Source organism: Vanessa atalanta, chromosome Z (assembly GCF_905147765.1).
Source record: "Vanessa atalanta chromosome Z, ilVanAtal1.2, whole genome shotgun sequence".
In the NCBI taxonomy this organism is placed as follows: domain Eukaryota; kingdom Metazoa; phylum Arthropoda; class Insecta; order Lepidoptera; family Nymphalidae; genus Vanessa; species Vanessa atalanta.
In genome coordinates, this window is record NC_061902.1 from 6,924,339 (window position 1) to 6,945,121 (window position 20,783).

At 31.6% G+C, this 20,783-nt stretch overlaps 1 protein-coding gene across 1 annotated transcript; it reads right to left on the bottom strand.

Annotated features, from left to right (window-relative positions):
* Nucleotides 1-5,351: 5,351 nt before the first annotated feature.
* Nucleotides 5,352-19,884, bottom strand: LOC125075901 (ER degradation-enhancing alpha-mannosidase-like protein 3). The gene is made up of 10 exons (XM_047687750.1): nt 19,623-19,884; nt 18,718-18,864; nt 13,041-13,193; nt 12,542-12,695; nt 10,222-10,391; nt 9,669-9,890; nt 8,989-9,154; nt 7,658-8,046; nt 7,056-7,257; nt 5,352-6,468 (listed from the first exon to the last, which is right to left on the bottom strand). Exons 1-10 carry the CDS (start codon nt 19,736-19,738, stop codon nt 5,620-5,622), a joined length of 2,568 nt encoding a protein of 855 aa, XP_047543706.1. The 5' UTR covers nt 19,739-19,884; the 3' UTR covers nt 5,352-5,619.
* Nucleotides 19,885-20,783: the final 899 nt, after the last annotated feature.

Sequence of the window (20,783 nt, forward strand, 5' to 3'; positions counted from 1 at the left end):
TTACAAATATAAAAATAAAAATAGTAAGTATGTTTTAAATATTGAAATATTCCTCTCAAGTGATTACATTATAACAATTTTCATACAAATGAATGTTACATATATGTGTGTACGAAGACTTATGTTTTGTGTTGTCTGGGTGGGTGCTAACATCTCGACTTAGGGTCAGTGTAAGTATTAATAGTAGAAATTTTATAGCTGTTTTTCAGCTGTAGAAGTGAAGAAATTACGGTCGCAATTCCAAGAAAACTGTAAATTATTGTAATTTTTTTGTGAGTTTAGTGATTTTCGAAGAAACAAATATCATGTACAATAAGTAAAAAAAAATTTAATGCTACATAACGTTCGCATACGGCGCATGAATGGTGTGAGCGTGCAACGGACCTAATCACAAATGCAAATAGGCAGGTGCTAATAAAGCATAATCACCCTCTTAAAAGTGTTTTGAAGCAATAGACGCTAACGGATAACGAATTATATAGTATGACTGAATCAGGTCATGTGCTATTTTCATTCAATTTCTCTTAATGGAACATAGGCGGTATCTCGAGATCATTTGATAATAAATTAGTCGCTTGCTATTCCGGAACCATTGAAAATATAAAATAAATTGTTTAAGGCAATGGCAACATTTAAGAGTAATCGCGCAGGTTTATTGGCAATTGTGGAGCAAATACACATTACAAGAAACATCCTAGTGGTTGGACTCACGAAACAATATAAGAATAGGTAGTCGAAAAGAGCAGCTTTGTAATTGTGGCTACGTGGTATAAAGGTGCTATGCCCGCTAAAAGTAATCGTAACACATCGTATAATTTATGCCAATCTTGTCCTGAGGGTCAAAGTTCGATTATAATGAGTATAATTAACATATCATGTTGTAATAGTTTTATTTTGATTTAGAGTTATATTTCATTAAACGTGTAAGTAATTCATTAAATATAAAACCATAATACCAACCATAGACAATAAAAAAAAAACATTTCGATCTACAATAACTTTGGTTTTATTAACCTGTCGAGATCATGTACATTATCTGAGACACAATCAGGGTTAAGTAATCGGATGGCCTATTTTCAGAGCACATTGTCGCTCTCGTTACCTCTACGCTGTATGGAAAGCTTGAATAGTTTTGTGTAGCAATTTTCTATACTGTTAACTATTTTGATTAGCTTCCTATGTGAAAAAATTAAATTAATTCTTAATTTTACGGACAAATAAGTAGCCCACAGAATTAGAATGTATAAATGCAAAACTAACTCTGTTTGTCTGTCTGTTGCTCTTTCACGGCCAATTACTGAGCCAATTATGGTGAAATATGTGTATAGGTATTAACCAAGCTTGAACTCCAAGGAAGGACACGCTTTTTATGCCTTACATCTCGTTAGGTGTAAAGCTAAATCGCGAGCGAAGCCGTAGGCGACAATTATTACAAAATAACTGACTTCTTTATTTATGTACTATTTAATTCGTATTATAATACTTTTAAAAGTATTTATTGAATATATCTATAATTATAAAATCTTGTTGTATAATAATTATATTACTTAAAACGAACTAACCGCGTATCGATGTCTAGCAGATAACGAAATTTTGTAAATAAGCTTTATATAAAACTACAAGACAATTGAACTTGAAATAAAACCAATAAGAATTTCCTTCGTGTACAAAACGTCTTTAATTTTCAAATAAGTAGGTGACACACAAATATTTTATTCTACCGCCAGCAATATTTTTTTATTTTACATTACCGTGTAAAATTGTAATATAATGTAATTACGGGTTATTCACATTAAGAATTAAGGAAACGTGCGTAGGTAGGTATATGGCGAATCATTGGCAATAAAATAAATAATTAATGTCTCTGATAGTTCCATTGTCTATAGACGATGGTAGCCACTTACCATCAGGCCCATACCCATTTTTACATTAAATACCACAAAAATACTTCTCGCCATACAAGCATTGCAAGATATCAGCAGAGTTTCTGAAGCACTCACTCCTGACCAGGGACGCCCATATAGAACCGTCGGTAGTAGCGAACGTGTGACACAGCTGAACCCTGCATAGTATTTATATATCTATGGGGGTTCATCTGTGTAATACGATCGTTTACATCCCAACATCCTAGTCGAATGATTGGCTGATCTTCAAAGCCGCAATAATGGGAAAAGGAAAACAGAGGTGGACAATCACCTATCATTTGGATACTGGATGGTAATTGTATATTATAGGAGGGATTAAGGATGCCGAATAAGTTCTTGTATTTTACTCAGTCAGACAACGATAAGCCTTACTGATTATTATATATACAAGATTACGTTTCAGAGATTCGAGTTCATATTCTAGTCTTCTCCTATGTGTCGTAAGTGAGACGTGCCGAGTGAGCGGCAGACGCAGTGCTCAACGCATCTTTCTCGCCTCTTGCATCTATAGGCGGCCTTGCTGCTCGCTGTACGCTTTACCAACTAAAATAATTACACGTAATTTACATACTTAAGACCGTAATGTATGAAAAAATGTACAATTTTCTACTATTGTATAATATAATATTCATTTCAATTCTAATAAATGTAAATCAATACAAAGCTTTACTTGTTTATTTTGTTTTTTTTTTTTTGTTATGATATAATTAAATATTGTAATTTTTTAATAATTCATGCAATAAAAGTTAATATTTTAAGTTTGTTTATCAGACGCTAGCTGCTCGGATCCGATTCTATTTGAATAAATAATTATTGTTAAAGAAGTAATATTTTAAATTGATGTTATAGATAGAGAAAAACAAAAAAATCAGAGGATGTACGCGTATTACGTAATAATTTACAAGAAAAATCAAAAGTATTTCATTTAGCTGCTTTGTTACGAAGTCGCGCGCGTGGACACTTTTTAATATTGGGCTAGTCAAACTTGATCATATGCATTTAAACAAGCCCACAAACTGTTTAACTTCATAATATTATTAAAGATTACTAGATTTATTAATTGACCCGAATATTAGCAGCATGTTAGAATAAGCTGAAAACCTTCTAAAAAGAGGAAGAGGTCAAGCTGCATGACTTTTACGGTTTGTTACTTTTTACAATTGTTAATATTACACTAATTATTGTCAGTATTTATATAATTATAACATTTATTACCTGAGAATGCAATGTTAGAGAATTAATACAGATAATTTGTAATAAAAATATAATAAAAGTTACCTCTTTCAGCTAATCAAAGACAATGATATTTAGACATAGACAATTTTACATATTTTTACTAATTGATATAATTATTTCTAATAGTGTTTGTTATCTCTTGGCGAATATAACGATGCTGCACAATAAATAATTTGTATTTAATGATAGAAATGAAAATAATATAATCAATCATACTGTATAATTTAGTACCAAAAAATAGATATATTTCATGTAACAAGTAAAACTCGTATAAACAAAGTCTAACTACAAGTATAAACAAAGTGCAACTACTTAATATGAGAATGGATTTATTAAAATTGGAAATTTATGTTATTGTGTTATTATTAAGTGTTCATAGTGCGATTAGGTACTTTTCAATGAAGTTGGAGAGATTTAAGGCTTTAAAGAAACGACATACTATACAGAAATAATATTAAAAATGTGTTTATACACTTGATTCAAATAAAAATATTATACAATGTTAAAACATTTTAGGAAATAAATGGTAATATAATTAATTTAATGCATTAAACGCGTATTGCAGTTTCCTTATAGTGTTTTAAGATGCTTTTTATTTTAATTAACCGCACCGTCGATAAGAAAACTTATTTTTCCTAAAACTATTGTTTTTATAAGAAAATTATAGCTATAGAATATTCCTAACGATTGATAAAGACTTTTTAAAAGACATCAACGAGCGCTATGGCTCCTCCAACTTAATTAGAATTGTGTCTAACCCAGCTGAAATGGACAAATTTAATTACGGTAGAAATTATTATAATTCCCAGTAATGTCATATTTACATTTCAAACAATTTAACTGCATAAGTTATACCAAATTTTTTTATTGTTAAAACTATTTTTCTCAATCAAAACTCGATTTCTTGATCAATTAAAACTCGAAATAGATTACATCACCGCAGTTCTAATGGTAGATACTGAGATTAGTCCGAACAGGTCATTATAACAGTGCAAGTACATTGACGTGTAGTGCCTTTGTCATCTTCTATACGGGATCATGTGACTCAATATCAAACACGGTTGATAAAGTTAGACAACTTAAAACACGTAGGGCTGTTCTAGTAACTGATAACGGTGATGAAACGTTCCCGATTGTATTCCAGTCGAAGTTCGACTATTTCTCACAAAAATAAACCTGTTTAATCGTAACTGAGGGCCAATTTCTCATTATTTATATCGGTTACGATACGACCCCAATTATATTTCGATCCACCTTTGACCGAAACGTCTATGGACGGTTGTGTTAGTAGATAGTGAATATTTGTTAGTAGAGTTGGCGCCCTGGATAGCATTAATGGCCTGTGATCAGATGGAGAATAAAAACATAAGATATTTTTCAAATCATTTTTAATATAATTATAGGTGGAACAAATTACACTTTTTTTTTAAATATTTGCTTAGTATAAATGTTGTTTTGTTAATGTTTTTTCTTAAATAGTATCATTCAATTCGTTAACACAGTTTCAATGGTTTGATACGAATATCTCGTCGGTCATAATTAATGTTTACTGAATTACTATCACTTATAAAAAATATAAGGCATTTTGAATGTGCAAATATTTATATTTACACGCGGAACACTTTTCGGGATCAATTGACACAACATTTATAAACTTATCTGTATGCATTTAGAATCTATGGAGTGACGGACACACAAACATACAAAATCAAAAGAATAAACTATACTTTAGCGCTCGTTTTGATTGGTCTTTAATAGGGTTTCGGCGGAGTCGTGGTAGTGACTAATAAAATTGTCGAAGTCTCGGTTACGGGTTGCGGGAACTCTCCGGTAGCATGCGACGTTCCAATAACGACAACAAATACATGAATATGTAAGATGCACGCTCCCCGAATGCGTTTCTACAGACTAAAGAAAAGAGACATTTAAGCGTAAAGTTACATCCAGCTACATCGTCGACTATTTAAATTAAACTGAGCCTTAATATAACATTTCTGGTATATTAATCGATATAATATGATTTACTTTTAAGCTAACAGACGTTTTATAGACATCTGTTATTTATATATAATCTTTTATTTATAGATCATATTATTTAAATATTTTACATATCAATAGATGTATCAACATTCAAAGATAATAAATAAATACAGATTGATACTTTTTTAATATAAACTTTTCTTAATTAAATATTTTTACTTAAAAATTTATTTCAAATATTTCTACTTAATAATTTATGACATCATGAGTATTCATTAGTCATTTGACGTCTTCAATATATAATGTTATATATGATACAAACCCATGTAGACTGCATATACATAAAAAATCGTGGCTGAGTCGTTGTACAAGGCACGAAATCTCCTCAACGTATACCTTACATAATATGTACAATTTTATACAATAAACTTTGTCAATTTATATACAAAACATCCTTGTACAGAGCCCTCGGGTCGGGTCAGATATCACCAAATTTGTTTGTATTGGGAGGAGTCGTGTATACGTCGACAGTTTCGCTGCTACGTTCGTCTTCGTCGCAGCCGTTCGTGCAAACCTTGTGACTACGAACTTCTTCGTTCACAAATTTATTATCTTTGGATACTAACAAATCCTTCGGTTCCTCACTACAAGATTTTTGCGACGTTGCTTCGTTTGACAATGATAGTTCGAATTGGGCGACAATTTGGCTAAGTACTTTCTTGAGATGGTCGAACGATTCCTTGTCGCTTGGTACAGCATCGGTAACTGGTTCACAGTTTCCATTGTCACAACCAACCTCGTACTGCTGTTTAAGAGACCTCAGCTCACCTACAGTAACGACAAGCTCAGGATTCTGCTGCATGGAAGCTGTTAAGTACAAGCCTTCTCGCGAGAAAAGAAAAATGGCGGGAATTTCGATGTCGTCTTTGCCGTCGCCGGACATGGCGAAAAGAGCCGTCGTCTCATGAGAGGAACCTTTAACATTGTCCAATATAATAGCAAGCGTAGCGCCAGCTTCTTGAATGTATCGAACTTTCTGAGCGAATGTGCAGTCACCTCGCGTTGCTATAACGAACTTTCCTGCTACATCCTTACTATTCTCGATGGCGGTGCAAGCGTCTATCGGTATTGCGAAAGCTGGATTTCCTGAATACATAGTAGATCCCGTTAGATCTTTGCCAAAGTGTCCCGGTCCAGCTGGGAATATTTTATTGTTGATCTTAATACCGGCGGCTACTACGCCATTTTCGGTATCGCTTAGTGAATTAAACTTTGACATCTCACGCATGAAATTCAGGCCCTCTGCTGCGTCTTTAGCTGATTTCGCCTAAAACATTAAACAAGTACACTTAAACTATTGCAAAAGTACGCTGATTACAAACATGTGCTACGTAGTAGCATCCAACGAATTTGGAAAGATGTTTAAAATACTACTAGGTTTGTAATGTGTATGTATGGTTAAACACAACCTTTGTTTGACCATACATACCTCCTCACAACACCCATTCAATCATAATTAACATGATATACGCGACATCTTAATGTACTGATTAACGGAAGTAGCAACAATCATATAAATTTGCTAAGGCATCCTATCCTTTTTTTTAGGAGAAGGTTTGTGTATATTCCAGCACGCTACTCCAATACGGGTTGGTGAATACACATGTGGCAGAATTTATTTGAAATTAGATGCAGGTTTCCTCGCGATGTTTTCCTTCACCGCCGAACACGAGATGAATTATAAAAACAAATTAAGCACATAAAAATTTAGTGGTTCTTGCCTGGGTTTGAACCCACAATCATCGATTAAGATGTACCCGATTTAACCACTGGGTTATCTCGGCTTACATATATCTGTATATATCATCTTATAGTTGAGCTATTGTTTATCGTCATTATTTAAAATTAACTGACCGTGTTAACTGTATAGAGCAACTGCACTCTGCCATCTGGCAATGTAAGTACGGATATGCCCATGTCGGATAGTGCGTGTATCTGTCGCGGGTCGTTTAGGGGTCGGAGTCTCGCGGGCGGTCTCGCAGCTTTAGACCCAAGCATCTGTCTCATAGGCTGACGAACCTTCTCAGCCACAAGAGATGCTGTGTTCGGACATGTTCTGAAATCAGTTCGTTTTATTAAATAACTATATTGCGATTTGCATTTCCAACGGATATATTTTTTTAGCGTTTCTATCCAACCTTACTCTTATATATTTTCATACGTACTTCTTTGAATGCTGTAATTTTGATAAATAGTTTAGCTAAAGTTATGCTGTATCAAAACGAATTTTTAAAATAGTAACTATAGAAATTTACTCATTTTCCATATAAATTTTGTGAATCTAACAAATTTTATCAGCTTTCAATTAGAAAGTGAATCTGACCTGAGTTTTACGATCTACTAGCCAGGCGATGGTAATACTTTTTTGATATCATAAACCTAGCATGAGCGCTATTTAAAAGCGAAAAAAAAATAATCAGCAGTCACTTTCGACACCAATCTGAAATAATTTATACCGTTTATATTTATCGTCGTCTTCGTCGTCAATCTTTATAGTCATATAGGATCCATTCTTCCCATCTGTGGCCAGAGATAGCGGCAAGAAATGGGCCTCGGTGGTGAGAACGTAGTCTTCTAATTTCACTGGCAAGTCTTTGTCCTCTCCGAACAGCATGTATAAGTACTTGAACGTCTCGGCGATTACGAACGAATCCATTCTATCTTCGTGCACTCTAGTTCTTACGTCGTTGACCGCGGCGTAACCGCAGGGCACCTTCGTATGAACTTGAAGTGCTCTCAGGACCGTTTTACCGACTTGTAGGTAATGATCGTCTCCAGTTGCGCGGTGAAGAAAATAAGTTGATTCTAGGAACTCTGGACGGAGTGGGTGTTGACCCCAGTGGACCTAAATACCATATTATATTATAGAGGTATGTTTTAAAGAATTACTTTTCATTTAATAAGAATTTTGCTAATGAACATATTTCCTCATAGTCTTACATTATATCAGCATAGATTACAATATTGCTGTCCAGTCTTATTCTGTAAGAAGAAACTCGAAAAAGAACACGAACGTGCAATGAATGTGATATTATGTCATTGACAACAATAATTATAAAATTTAAAGGATACACGTATCAAAATTGAGTATCAGCGTATCAAATCAGTTGTCAACATTTCACAACTGGTTTACGAGTGTATGGACCGCGGGCTGTTATACTTGTAACACATGTATGTCGTCACAATACTTGTAATGTTTTTTTTTAAATGTGCGTAGCTGCTCAATTCTTTCTTCATATATTTTGCTATTGTATATGAGAACTGATTTTTTTTTTAAATTAAAAGCGTGTAACATAAATATATCTTTGTGTAATTATTTGTAATATAATCACTATGACAGTTCCGTAAAATACACGATAGTTTCATAGATTATATTTGACTTGAAGAACATTAAAAACCATTTGTAAATATCATAAATATTAGCTGGTACATATAACATAGGAACACAAATTGATAAGAAGAATCAATTAACACTAAAGTTTCTTGGTGGTAGGGCTTTTTGCAAGCCCGTCTGGGTAGGTACCACCCACTCATAAGATATTCTACCGCCAAATAGAAGTGCGAGTGAGCCAGTGTAACTACAGTCACAAGGGACGTAACATCTTAGTTCCCAAGGTTGGTGGCGCATTGGTTATGTAAAGAATGGTGAACATTTCTTACAGCACCATTGTCTATGGGCGGTGGTGACCACTTACCATCAGGTGACCCATTTGATCGTCCGCCTACCGTCATGATAAAAAAAATTCATAGTGATATCCAATAAAAATTTGAAATCTAATTTTAGTACCTGGAAGTCAGAAGTAAATGCCTCCGGTATGAACGTATGCCTTTGCATCACTTGATACAACATTTCATGTGTTTCAACAGCTGGACGTACGTCACCAAGTAAAACCTGCAGCCCCGGCCAGAAGGCGAGTAAGGCGTCCATGAAATTACGCGATTGAAGGTGTGGTCTGGAAGCAGTAAGCACATTTTAAATAGTAACTTTGCTATAAGCGACTACATTTTAATTGAATTTTTGAAAGGAATCTGTGAATGGCTTTTCAGCATTTTTTGCGTACAAGTGTTACGTACAGTTTTTGAAATACTGTCTTTAACCATATTTACTAATCAGGCACTCATTTCTCGTCTACAAATAATCTGATACAAGTCGTACTAACTTTCCTTTGTTGCCATTTTGTTGATCAATTTTTTCTGAAGATAAAACCAAGAACACAATCATTATACTTACCGTGTTTTATTCCCTAAATGAATAACTGGATTTCATTAAATATTTTAACGAACTCTTAGTGGTTGGTTATTCATAGCAGATTGTAAATAGTTTTGAAGAAAGTTTTTTTATATATTAAATCAACAATATTTTTTAACATAGTTGCTTTAGAGTAGAGAGTTAACAATAAAATGAAATATAATAAAATGCCAATTTCCAAAATACAACTCTCGTATTCAGGCGTATACTAATCTTACCTATGCATATGAACAGCCAGCATAATGGGACCCCTACTTATGTATTTCATGACAGCATTGTAGTGTCTGATAAATCTGGCCAGGTATTTTTCGTCTCCGAGAAGGATGTAGGCTTTGAGGCAGTATTCATAGTAAGAATCGATGCCTGCTCCGACACCTGAATCCTTCCTTACCCAGTCTCCGTTGTGAATATTTATAACTGTGCCCATCAGATCCGAAGTCCTAAAAATTTGTATAGGAGTATAAAGTACAAATGTAAATTATATAGAGTATGTATAATTTTTTTTTTTTTTATTTTGAAATCATTTTTGATGCTGATTTGATGAATAATATTTTTATACTTTAAAAGCTTTTATACTTTTTTTTAAATAATATTGTAGTAAATATTACTATCTATTCTCAAATAGACTCACAAAGGCCTTAAGTTATCGGCGTGCATTAGTGTGAGTGACTAATTGTAATTGTGAGAGATGCTTTGAGTAAGCAGATCTATTCTATATTAGGACTCAAGTGATACTACTTCATGTGTTTGTAAATACAATATTACTAATACCTATGCCGAATTTTCCATAGTCGATCCATAGCCTTGTGAGCCTTCTGTTCGAATACAGGATTACCACTTAGACGGGATAAGGCCGCCATTTCTAGGATCATCGTACCAGCGCACGCGGTACATGTCTCTCGCGACTCCGACAAACCGCGAATACCGTGTCGTAGGTTTATCTACAAATATTCAATATCTATGAAACATCTGCAAATAACACTTAGTACACAGATTTTGATACTGGATGCTCTTCCTGCCTTGTAGAACAGATTTTTGTATATTATAACCATGCAATTACGTAAGATATACAAAAAGTTTGTATGTAGTAACATTTTGCATTGCTTAGGATGATGTCTGTAAAAGTGTTCATTTATTATGAGCGTGAGTGTATGTTATGTATTTTTTTCACTTAAAACTTTACTACATATGTTATTTATTTATTTGAAACACCATCGGCATATACACAAAAACAATTCAATCAAAAGTACACGGACCAATTCAGTGTGATACACCACTACAGGTATTTACAGCACTATTGAATTACAATAAAAAGTAATACACTCTTAAATTAATAATAATAATAATAAAAGAAACTAAACAAGCATAAACTTAGGCAAAAGATACGGTTTAAGGCTTTTATGTTGTTCATAAATCTTAAATAAAATAAAACTAGCGACACGCCCTAGCTGCGCTCAGTTAAAATTTATTAATACAGATAATTATATGATATAAATCATTATAATTTAAATCAATCGGGAATAATGTAGATTTGAATTGGATCATAGGTCCGGAGATTACCCCCTTTATATTATTAGTTAATAAAGGCGACCCGTTTCACTTATAACTGTACTTTACATAGTCGAATAAGAGATTACTAATATCTAAATAAGAATAAGATTACTAATAATTAAATGGTATAAGTCATAAGGATAAAATGTACATTAATTGAACAGCGCCATCCGGTAATTGTTATTAATAATAATTATTTTTGAGTAATATATTTATGAAACCTTACTTTATTTAAAAAATCAGAGAATGATATTGTGTACCGAAATTAATTTATAAGATTAGATTGACTACTAAATCAATACTTTCACTTTGTATTTATATCTGGGTTCTGGTAAATAAAACAGTCATCCTAACTCAACGTTCGGTTAAGAAATGTTATAAGAACTAGACATGTGTCTGATATATCGAAACTAATCTAAGATCGGATGTCGTCGTTTTCACCGCATCTACAAAGATATGAATATCGTTTTGGTATGTCAAAGCATTCAAAGTACGATAGCATTAAACTCATGAAATATTCGTTCTATCTCTCTTCAACTTAACAGTAACCCAACTGTGAGAAAGAGATGGAGCGAAAGTTAAACCGATTTAGATATCACATTCATCTCTTTCTTACATATCGTACTATGCAAAGTTAAACAAAGACAGGGCGACATCTGAAATCGGTTGTCAACACCGATATTTAATCCAAATATCCGTTACACAACCGATGTTACAAAATTCGGATATCGCCCAAGCCTAATAAGAACCAACTAATGGATATGTTTGTTAAGCTTTAACCTTTTAAAACGCGAGTTGGTCACCCGTATGGTCACAATGAACCAATGAAAGCATTCTCAAGCGTTTTACTTTTAATTTGTACATACATATATTAATCATTTTGATATATTAGATGTAAAATTAGTCACGTAATAATGAGATAAACTAAAGGTCTTTGCCTACCAACGAAAAATAAATTTAGTACTCATAAACAATATTCGTTATTCAAAAAATCTCTTTTGTATAGTCACGGTACAGTATTGAATTAAGTTTAAAGCTACCACCGGTTCCGAATGTTATGAGTTATAGGTAGATTCTCTACCGAGAATAACCGGTAAGATACACAGCAGTTACTCTTTTCCACCATTTTAATTTACGGCAAACAAATGGAGGTATATTTAGCCTGCTAGGAAATCAACTTCACGCTTTTTATCGTTTATTACGTGATATGCCTTATTTGACAATTATTTTTTGACAAAAGATTTAAATTTAGGGCATTTTAAAAATTACTGGTAATCTGTTCCGATTTCGTATGGATGTTGTATCGTCGTATGCATTGTATAAGGTAAAATATTTTAATTTAATAAGGATTACTGAGCACATTACAATATAATTAAGGAAATCAAATGATAATTTTGTTCCATCGTTAACAATTGTTCCAATAATAAGTTTAAATGAAAATAAATTGTCCAATTACAGAAGAATTAAATTATTTTTCCCTAGAATGTACCAATCCATAGAAATTAAAAATTACATTCGAATGTATTTCTTGTGTACTCACTCTTCCATGCGGAATTCCAGTGGAAGTATTGAACGCTGGTAGCAGTCGCCGACCTAGATCTTCGGCCATTGCTAACAATTCACCGCCGTACCATTCCAAAACGGGAACATCGCCTTTCAGTGCTTCAGCTAACACATGAGCTGACAGTAACCCTCTGAAAATGAAACAAATTGTAAAGTAAATGCGCCATCTTTTGACAGGAAGATTTGATCTTATTCCACCACGTGATCCAATACGTGAATACAGTATACTACACCTGCCGGTATAACCCAGATATTTTCTTTCGCCGCGGAGAACGAGATGAATTATTATAAATACAAATTAAGCACAGGAAAATTCATAGATGCTTGCCCGGACCACCTCAGACCACCTCAGTTTCATATAAGTTAAATCACGCCAGTTAAATACGTCAATTTGATAAAATAGATTTTAAAAGGACATCTAAAGAACGGGAACTGGTAAAACTGGATGCTCAAAGTTAAACCGTTATGCGACCTACCCAAGCATCCGAATGTTTGTTTCGAATACGGACACGACAATGTCATGGTCGAATGTAACGTCGTTGATCACCAGCTTGATTGCTCGACTGAATTCGGCAAAGTCACCCATCACGACCAATGTGTCTAAGCTGTCGACGAGCGTCAATGAAAAGCTGGAAAAGAAACATTTATTATATTTACGAATACAAAAAATTAGATCTAATATATAATCACATTTCGTGATGATAGAAACGTATTAATGTAATACTTATTTATCATTTATTACCTTTGAATAATATACATATAAATTTAATTTCGTTTCAACGGGAAAAGGCCAATGCCAGCAATTGGCCACCATTTGAGAAGTAGTTATTTTTCATTTTTATTCATTTTGTTTAATACTGTTCTCCTTATTGTTATATAAATACGTTCTACGATATACGGGGTTATCAAAAAAACAATTAATTTCATATCTAGATTTTTCTTGAACCATGAAAATAAATCGTTATCGCAACTTTCACATAACAAACATATTTTTTTAAAACATTTATAACATAATAAAAGTAGAATATAAACAATAATTTCATTTGAAAAAAAAAAACATAAATATAATATATAATATGATCAATAAATGTATAAATATTAAGTTGTATACGAGAAAAATTGCATTTGTTTTAATTATTACGCGAAAATGCATTTTCAACGAAAAAAGCCGAACTGGCAAATTTCTTCATCTCCGCAATGTGCCACAAACATTGATAACCAAGATGGTTGTCCCTTGTGCTTGTAGCTATACTCGCTCAATCATCCTTTATATCCAAACAGAGCAAAACTAAGTATTGGTGCTTGGTGGTTGAAGACATGAATGGGTGGTACCTACCCAGGGAGGCTTGCACAAAGCCTGATGCACAAATTTTAATGATTAAATAAATAAGTCGGTTGGTCACAGAGTCTCGGTATCCAGAAGCAATAATCAATTTACGATTAAGTCTTTAAAAAAGAGAAGTGTTTATAGTGGATAAAGAGTTATGGTACCTTAAAGCGTATTCAGTTTTTCCTGGTTGTCTAAAGGGGAAAAGGTATCAAAGTGTTTATTAAGAGAATTCAAATCTAAATACTTATCTTACTTCCCAATATATTTTAAAATCTTCAGACACCAGTGGGACTTTGATATGCAATGGAGGACTGAATATAGCTCCGCTGAGTCTACAGGTTTCGTTGCATCGATTTCGTAGATTTATTTAAGGAGACTTTTGTCCGATGGATTGTTTGCATTTGGTTTTGGCTCTATTTAGCTACAACTTTGCCACTCGAATTTATTGGGTCAACCAGGGAGGAGGGAGATATTTTAATTAGATACATCGAAGATGTACGTTGCTATCAAACAAATCAGTGAGAAATAAATTGCATAGTGCTAATTTGTCCTCGATAGTATTATGATGATGGAATACCAGTCAATATCAACGAGCTCAATTAAAAAAACGATTATTTGAAGCAATGTCTTATAACAACTGTAGGCTTATATGGGCCAATTTTATATGATAAATATCAGGTCGTGTAGGTTACCACTAAGAAATAAGCCCATAGAATAAATGGATAAAATTATAAGTATATATTTTAACATATACGTTGTATTATTATATAAGTCTTACTATTCGGAAAAGCCTACACGGTTATACTGTATATGTACATCACCTACATTTATTGTTCTGACTAAATTATTGGAGTAAACATTCGAATAGTACTATTGACATCATAATTAATGGTTTCCGATAAAAAAATCTATCGGTCACACATTACCGGTAGTTCTGTAAGCAAATAAGGCGGCGATGCACCCAAGGTGCATAAAAAAATGGTCGTTTTTAAATTTTGAGCCAACAAAATCTGTTTCCAATAAATAACGTAATGTTTTGTAGGAAAAAAGGACGCTTTTTTTATATTGTTAGGGAGGCAATATTAGTCTGGTTGATTTTTCTTTCACCTGCCATCAATTAAGGTAGAAGCACGATATATAACGTCCTACAACATACCTGTCAATCCGACCTAACGCAAAACAGCTCTAAATATAGAGACTGTAAGACGTTTTATCCAATTTTGATTTACTCATCTATTGGTGGCAAGAACGATTCGTATTATGATCGTGACGGCATACGGCATGACGCTGTCTTATACCGTCATGTTCCCCCCGCCACTGTTTATTCCCTTGTTTGTGCATACCCACCATAATACATACTTCATTGCTTAACATAATAATAAGAAAATATGTTTATTTTACTAAATAAACTTTGTTTTTATTGTATTATTTATTGGTTTTCAGTAATTATAAACAGTTTCCTCAATTCCATCAATTATTATATTTCACCAGTGACGGGCACATTTTTTAGTTAATTTGCGTGTGCTGATATAAATTCATGAAAAACTCATCAAAAGACAATACGCATTTACAATTTAACATCTTTCAAATAATCTGATTCAAGGTCTTAACCGAGTAAAGTTTTTAATTTCATCATTCAATTGCAGTTCTGTTGACCTACTTTGTGTTTTTATAGTTACCCGAACGTTGTATTTGCACAGTTATGTCTGTTGTTGCCTTTTTTATTTTATTATTGGTTTTAATTATATAATTATGAGAAAGTATGCTACTTTGTTATTATATATTTTTGTGATTTAGTTATTATTTAAAAATAAAAATTAATTATTTTTTAAAAATTCACGACTGTTCCTTTTTATATTAATTGCAATTTTAACAACAAAATGTTAACGAATACAGAAAATAATTACTAAAATATTAAAACGATGTTTTGACTTGTTTTCAGTCAGTGTTATCATGTCAATATTACAACTAAATATAAATATTATAATATATGTTCTCTATATTCATTTATGATGAAAAACATTAAAACAATATTATGCAATAAAGATAACATGAAAATGTAAGAAAAGCGTAAAACTTATTCATATGAGTCGCACATGTCCAAGAAATGCTGGACAGGCGAACACCTAGAAATTATGATAATTATTTGGATCGGATATCGGCGGGAGATACGAAACAATATATTAAAAATAATTTGAATTCTGCATCCATAAGAGACATTTAGCTGTGGTCAAAGGGATTTAAAAAAACAGCAATTAACGTTCACACAAAAGAAGTACGTATGAAATTAGTCAGGTCAGTTTCAGCCGTTAGGTGTTAACCGAGCAATAGAGTAAGACATTTGTTGTGACATTTCAAGGGCAATATCGAAATCCAACAATCTGGATAAAAGTTTAAGTAGTCTCGATTTTTGTCGTAAAGTGGGTTTTTTGATAACTGTCTGTTTACCAAAAAGTTTTCAGCCAAAATCAAAACCGTAGAATTTCAATGTTGGTGCATACAAAGCTAAAGTCAGCGAAGCTGTCTGTTATCCAAAACCAGACTGTTTGAACAAAACTGTTTGAGCACCTGCACTTCTGACTTCTATCTCTTTCCTCGAGTTTGAAAACCACGCATGGGTGATGCCATTGTGGTATCATTTTGAGGAACAAGATAACAATTTATTGAAAGGGTATTCAAAATGAAGAAGGATATAGTCTATAATCATCTTAACATTGTTTCACTACATATGTATGTTAGGTAATTATTATTTTTAAAACAATTCATAATGTTTTACTTTTGTGGGAACTTATAAAACCCTTTTATTCATTCTATTCTTATAATATTTCGACCACATATATAATTGCTTTGTAATCTAGAATTTACAATTTGAGTTATCTTATCTTTTATCTTTTTTTACTTTTCCAATTTCGTGGTCACGGATTGATTTGTTTTAGAACATATTTTGTTTAATTAATTAATTAAGATTAAAAATGTATGTAAATGTATGTCAAATCATAGCGACAACTAAAGAGATGATTTTTTATTTATTAAGCACTAACTTTCATTTCAAATTAATAACAAGACAATATTTTCATTACAACTTTTCCCTTTTAAAATTTGTTCCAATTTATAATTAATCGAATTGGTCACTCGGAACTTGGAGCCCAGTTTTCCATCAACTGTCTAATTATATACAAAATACATATTGTTAATTACCTATAATGAGAATGAGTAAATCAAATACAGGAGAATTCCTTTTTGTTAAATATGTAAATTCAAATTTTTTTTAAACAACTCATAACTGCAATTTGCAACTTGGTATCGAATGATCACCAAGTCCCTATCTTTTCTATCAATTACGTTTCATTATATGTACACTTTTTTAATATAAAATTAGCCTAAAGAATCACCAATTTGAGATATATTGTATAATGATCTAACATAACTCCTGATCTTCCTGTCTGGAGACAATCATAGTATATCGGTCTGGGACCAGATTCTATTGATTTAAATTTTCTAAATGAATTAGTTCGTCGGTTACCTTTCTTTTTTTTATTCTTAACTATATACTTTTAGGTAAATTATTACATGTGTCAGTTCTTGCATGCTTGTTAATGAACTTTTTAGAATTACTATATATTAAATTTTATGATATTAATTACATATAATAACCAGTTTGAACCAGTTTTTTTTTTTTTAAACTAAATTTTAACAAATTTTAAACAAAAGCCACAGTTTCAAAATTTAATATTTACTTTAGATTATACTCTTTAAAGATTGTAGAAACTATATAGTATTTACAAGACTTAATTGGTTACAAGCTGTGATGATTCAACACTTTTACTGATAAGGTAGTAAAAAGTTTAATTACAGTTATTATTATTTTGTTATAATAAAAATTGAATCATAGGAAATATTTACATAAACATAATATTTAAAAAAATACTTTATATGACGCCTGAAGCCTGAGATGTTATGTAAGTATATTTCTAGAAGACGAATAATTATTTTATTATTTTTTTTTAAGCATCTAAATATAAAGTAAAGCCTTGTGCTTATGCTTTGACTGCATGGTACATAGACATGGTATGTACCATGCAGTCAAAGTGTCCGGTTGGAAATGTTATACAGCTATGTAAAGGCATTTTAAGAAGGTAAGTATCTTATTCCACTATCCTTTTGTAGATGTCCATGAGTCATTGAATGAATATGTGGCAGTTTTTCTACAGGCACATGCAGATTTCTTTATGTCTTTCACCATCAAGCATCAAATTAATCATAAATTAAATGTAAAAATTTAGTATGGCTTGCCTATTGTTATAGCCAATCATGGATTTAGATTCACTTGCTCTTCCCCACCACTCGGTTAAAAAAATAATAATCTTTACAATTATAATTGGTATAAAATCATACTATAATACCTAAGTTTCTTATAAGACAAAAGGAAAGAGAAAACTTGCTATTATTTATCTGAGACGGCATATAAAATTTACTAATATGCTGTTGTACCAAAAGAGACCCAAAGGATTTTATCTAATGTAAATACACTATTTTACTTGAATCAGAATACAGTTTTCCTTTAGATATAGCATAGGAAAGCTATAGCTTATTACTTATTATCAAAGAAGTAGAGATAAACAAACCTTAGTTTTACATATTCCATATGATTTGCTTACAAAACATAGTTAACAATTTTGATGACCTTTAAAACACCATCTTTAGGCTTTCGAGCATCAACCAATGATATCATTTTGATGTCAGAGTTGTTTATGTGTGATTCTTGTGATGGCAATAGTAGAATACTTGACCAAAAAAACAAATCAGTATGTTTTGTAACTTACTTTCCAAGTACATCGTCCATATCCCCACGGCTCGGAGTAACACCTCTCCATCTTCCTTTGCAGCTTAGGGGCATTAATTCATCAGCTGGGTATGCATTATCCATATATGCGTCATATGCATGATAGAACATCTGACGTGATTCCTCTCTATATAAAATAAAAAAAAAAGTGAGAACATGAATAATAATATAAATTTAGTAAAATCATAGAACATAATAAGTAGGGCACTTGAAATAAACATAAAAGCATAACTAAGTATGAAACAACATAAATAATATGTAGCATTTGTATGTGCGTGTGAATATTAAGAAAGATAAAAGAATTAGATTAGATTAATAATGTACGATTTATTAAGTATTAGTACTTAGCATGTCAAAAATAGGTATCAAATTAATTTAATGAAAGCAATTTTCATTTATATTTTAACTAAACAGCATAAGATGCATGATAGCAGTAAAATCCACCTACTGTTATAAAATTCATATATGTAACACATATTTTCTTTCTTTTAAAAATAGCAAAAAGTATTTAAAAAAAAGGAATTATTGATTTACATAATTTCATTTCTTGAATAATCTATTTCAATTAGATATATGGTAAAGGATCATACTTTTTTAACTCGAAGCCAACAATTTCAGGGGAAAATTAATACAACAAATGCTTAGACATAATTATATGTCATTTAGGGCAAAAATTTTCCTATATTACGTGTGCATCACGTCAGATTGCATTATTGTATAAAAAAAACAATAGAAAAGGCTATATATAAAATAATATTTAAGAAGTTATAGATTTTACATTGAGCACGAGATGAATTATCCAGGAATATGCAAGTAAACTTTGGCACAAAATGGCAAAGGAAATATCGTAATATTTATTAAAATAAAATTACATAAAAAATCTACCTCAAGCTTATTCTCTCTGTCTTCGACATATGCGACGAAGCCTCTTCATCAGTCTTAACGTATATAATCGCAAATATAAAAACTAATAAAATACTATAACATGGCATTTTCTCCATATCACTTTATTTTCAAATGACTAGTTTCCTAACTTAAATTCACACAATATAAAAAGATTTCGATATTGACATGAAATAAACTTAGGTATAACAAATTCGTCTTTAAAAAAAAATAAGTTTCACATCGCAAAACGATAAGAATAAAATATAAAACAAAACAGTATTATTCGTTTCAACACAATATTTTATACTATCTATACTCTCATATTTGTTGTACAGATAACAAAAATAAAACGTCATCAGGTCAATAATAATTTCGAATGAATGTTACCATGTCTTACTTTCACTTTACCCTATATTTATGTATTGTATAAAATATAACGATAATTTATACCATCATTATAATATGATAATGAAAAATCATAAATATAGGCTATCGGTAAAATATTTGTCTTTAATAATTTGTTCAAATTATTGTCGTATTTATAATCATAATATACATAAACATGTATTTTAAATCCTTCAAATAAAACATATGTCCCATTTTTAATACAAAATAGAACAAAAAGATCAAAGTAGAATATTATTTTTTATTCTAATGTGAACCATTAATTTTGAAATTCCTGGATATTTTGCTTATGGATTAAATTGGATTTAGTATCGCTCATTTACACGTGATATCTATATAATGTCAAAATAACTTTTAATAATTATATTAAGAAAACAATTATGATGTAATTTGAAGAACAAAAGTGCAAATACGGTTGTTATTTGATAATCGATATGTTGATAATATTGTAACTATTGTAAAGGATGAATTAAGACTTAAAAGACAACCAAATTAGTGCTTTTTGCTGTTTTTGTACGTTGGAATTGGAACGTTATTGGTCCTGTAACAGATTAAATACAAAACGGACAGAATATGAATTATATGCATTTTAAGAGCTTTAAATACCTATTAATATGAAATGACGTGTTTCAAATTGATTTGCGAAGGAATTTTTCCTGTGATTATTTGCGACTAATTATTGTAGTAGTATTATTTAGAATATGGCTGAGACGCGATTCTATCCCTTGCCATAAAAAAAATATTATTCCACAAGTT

Bases quoted from the DNA above. Each gene is read 5' to 3' on its own strand.
- LOC125075901 (XM_047687750.1), bottom strand. From the start codon at position 19,738: ATGGAGAAAATGCCATGTTATAGTATTTTATTAGTTTTTATATTTGCG. The intron at 9,891-10,221 runs GTATTAGTAATA...ACAAATTTTTAG, and splicing joins CTATGGAAAATTCGGCATAG to GACTTCGGATCTGATGGGCA. The intron at 8,047-8,988 runs GTACTAAAATTA...TATGGTATTTAG, and splicing joins CATTTACTTCTGACTTCCAG to GTCCACTGGGGTCAACACCC.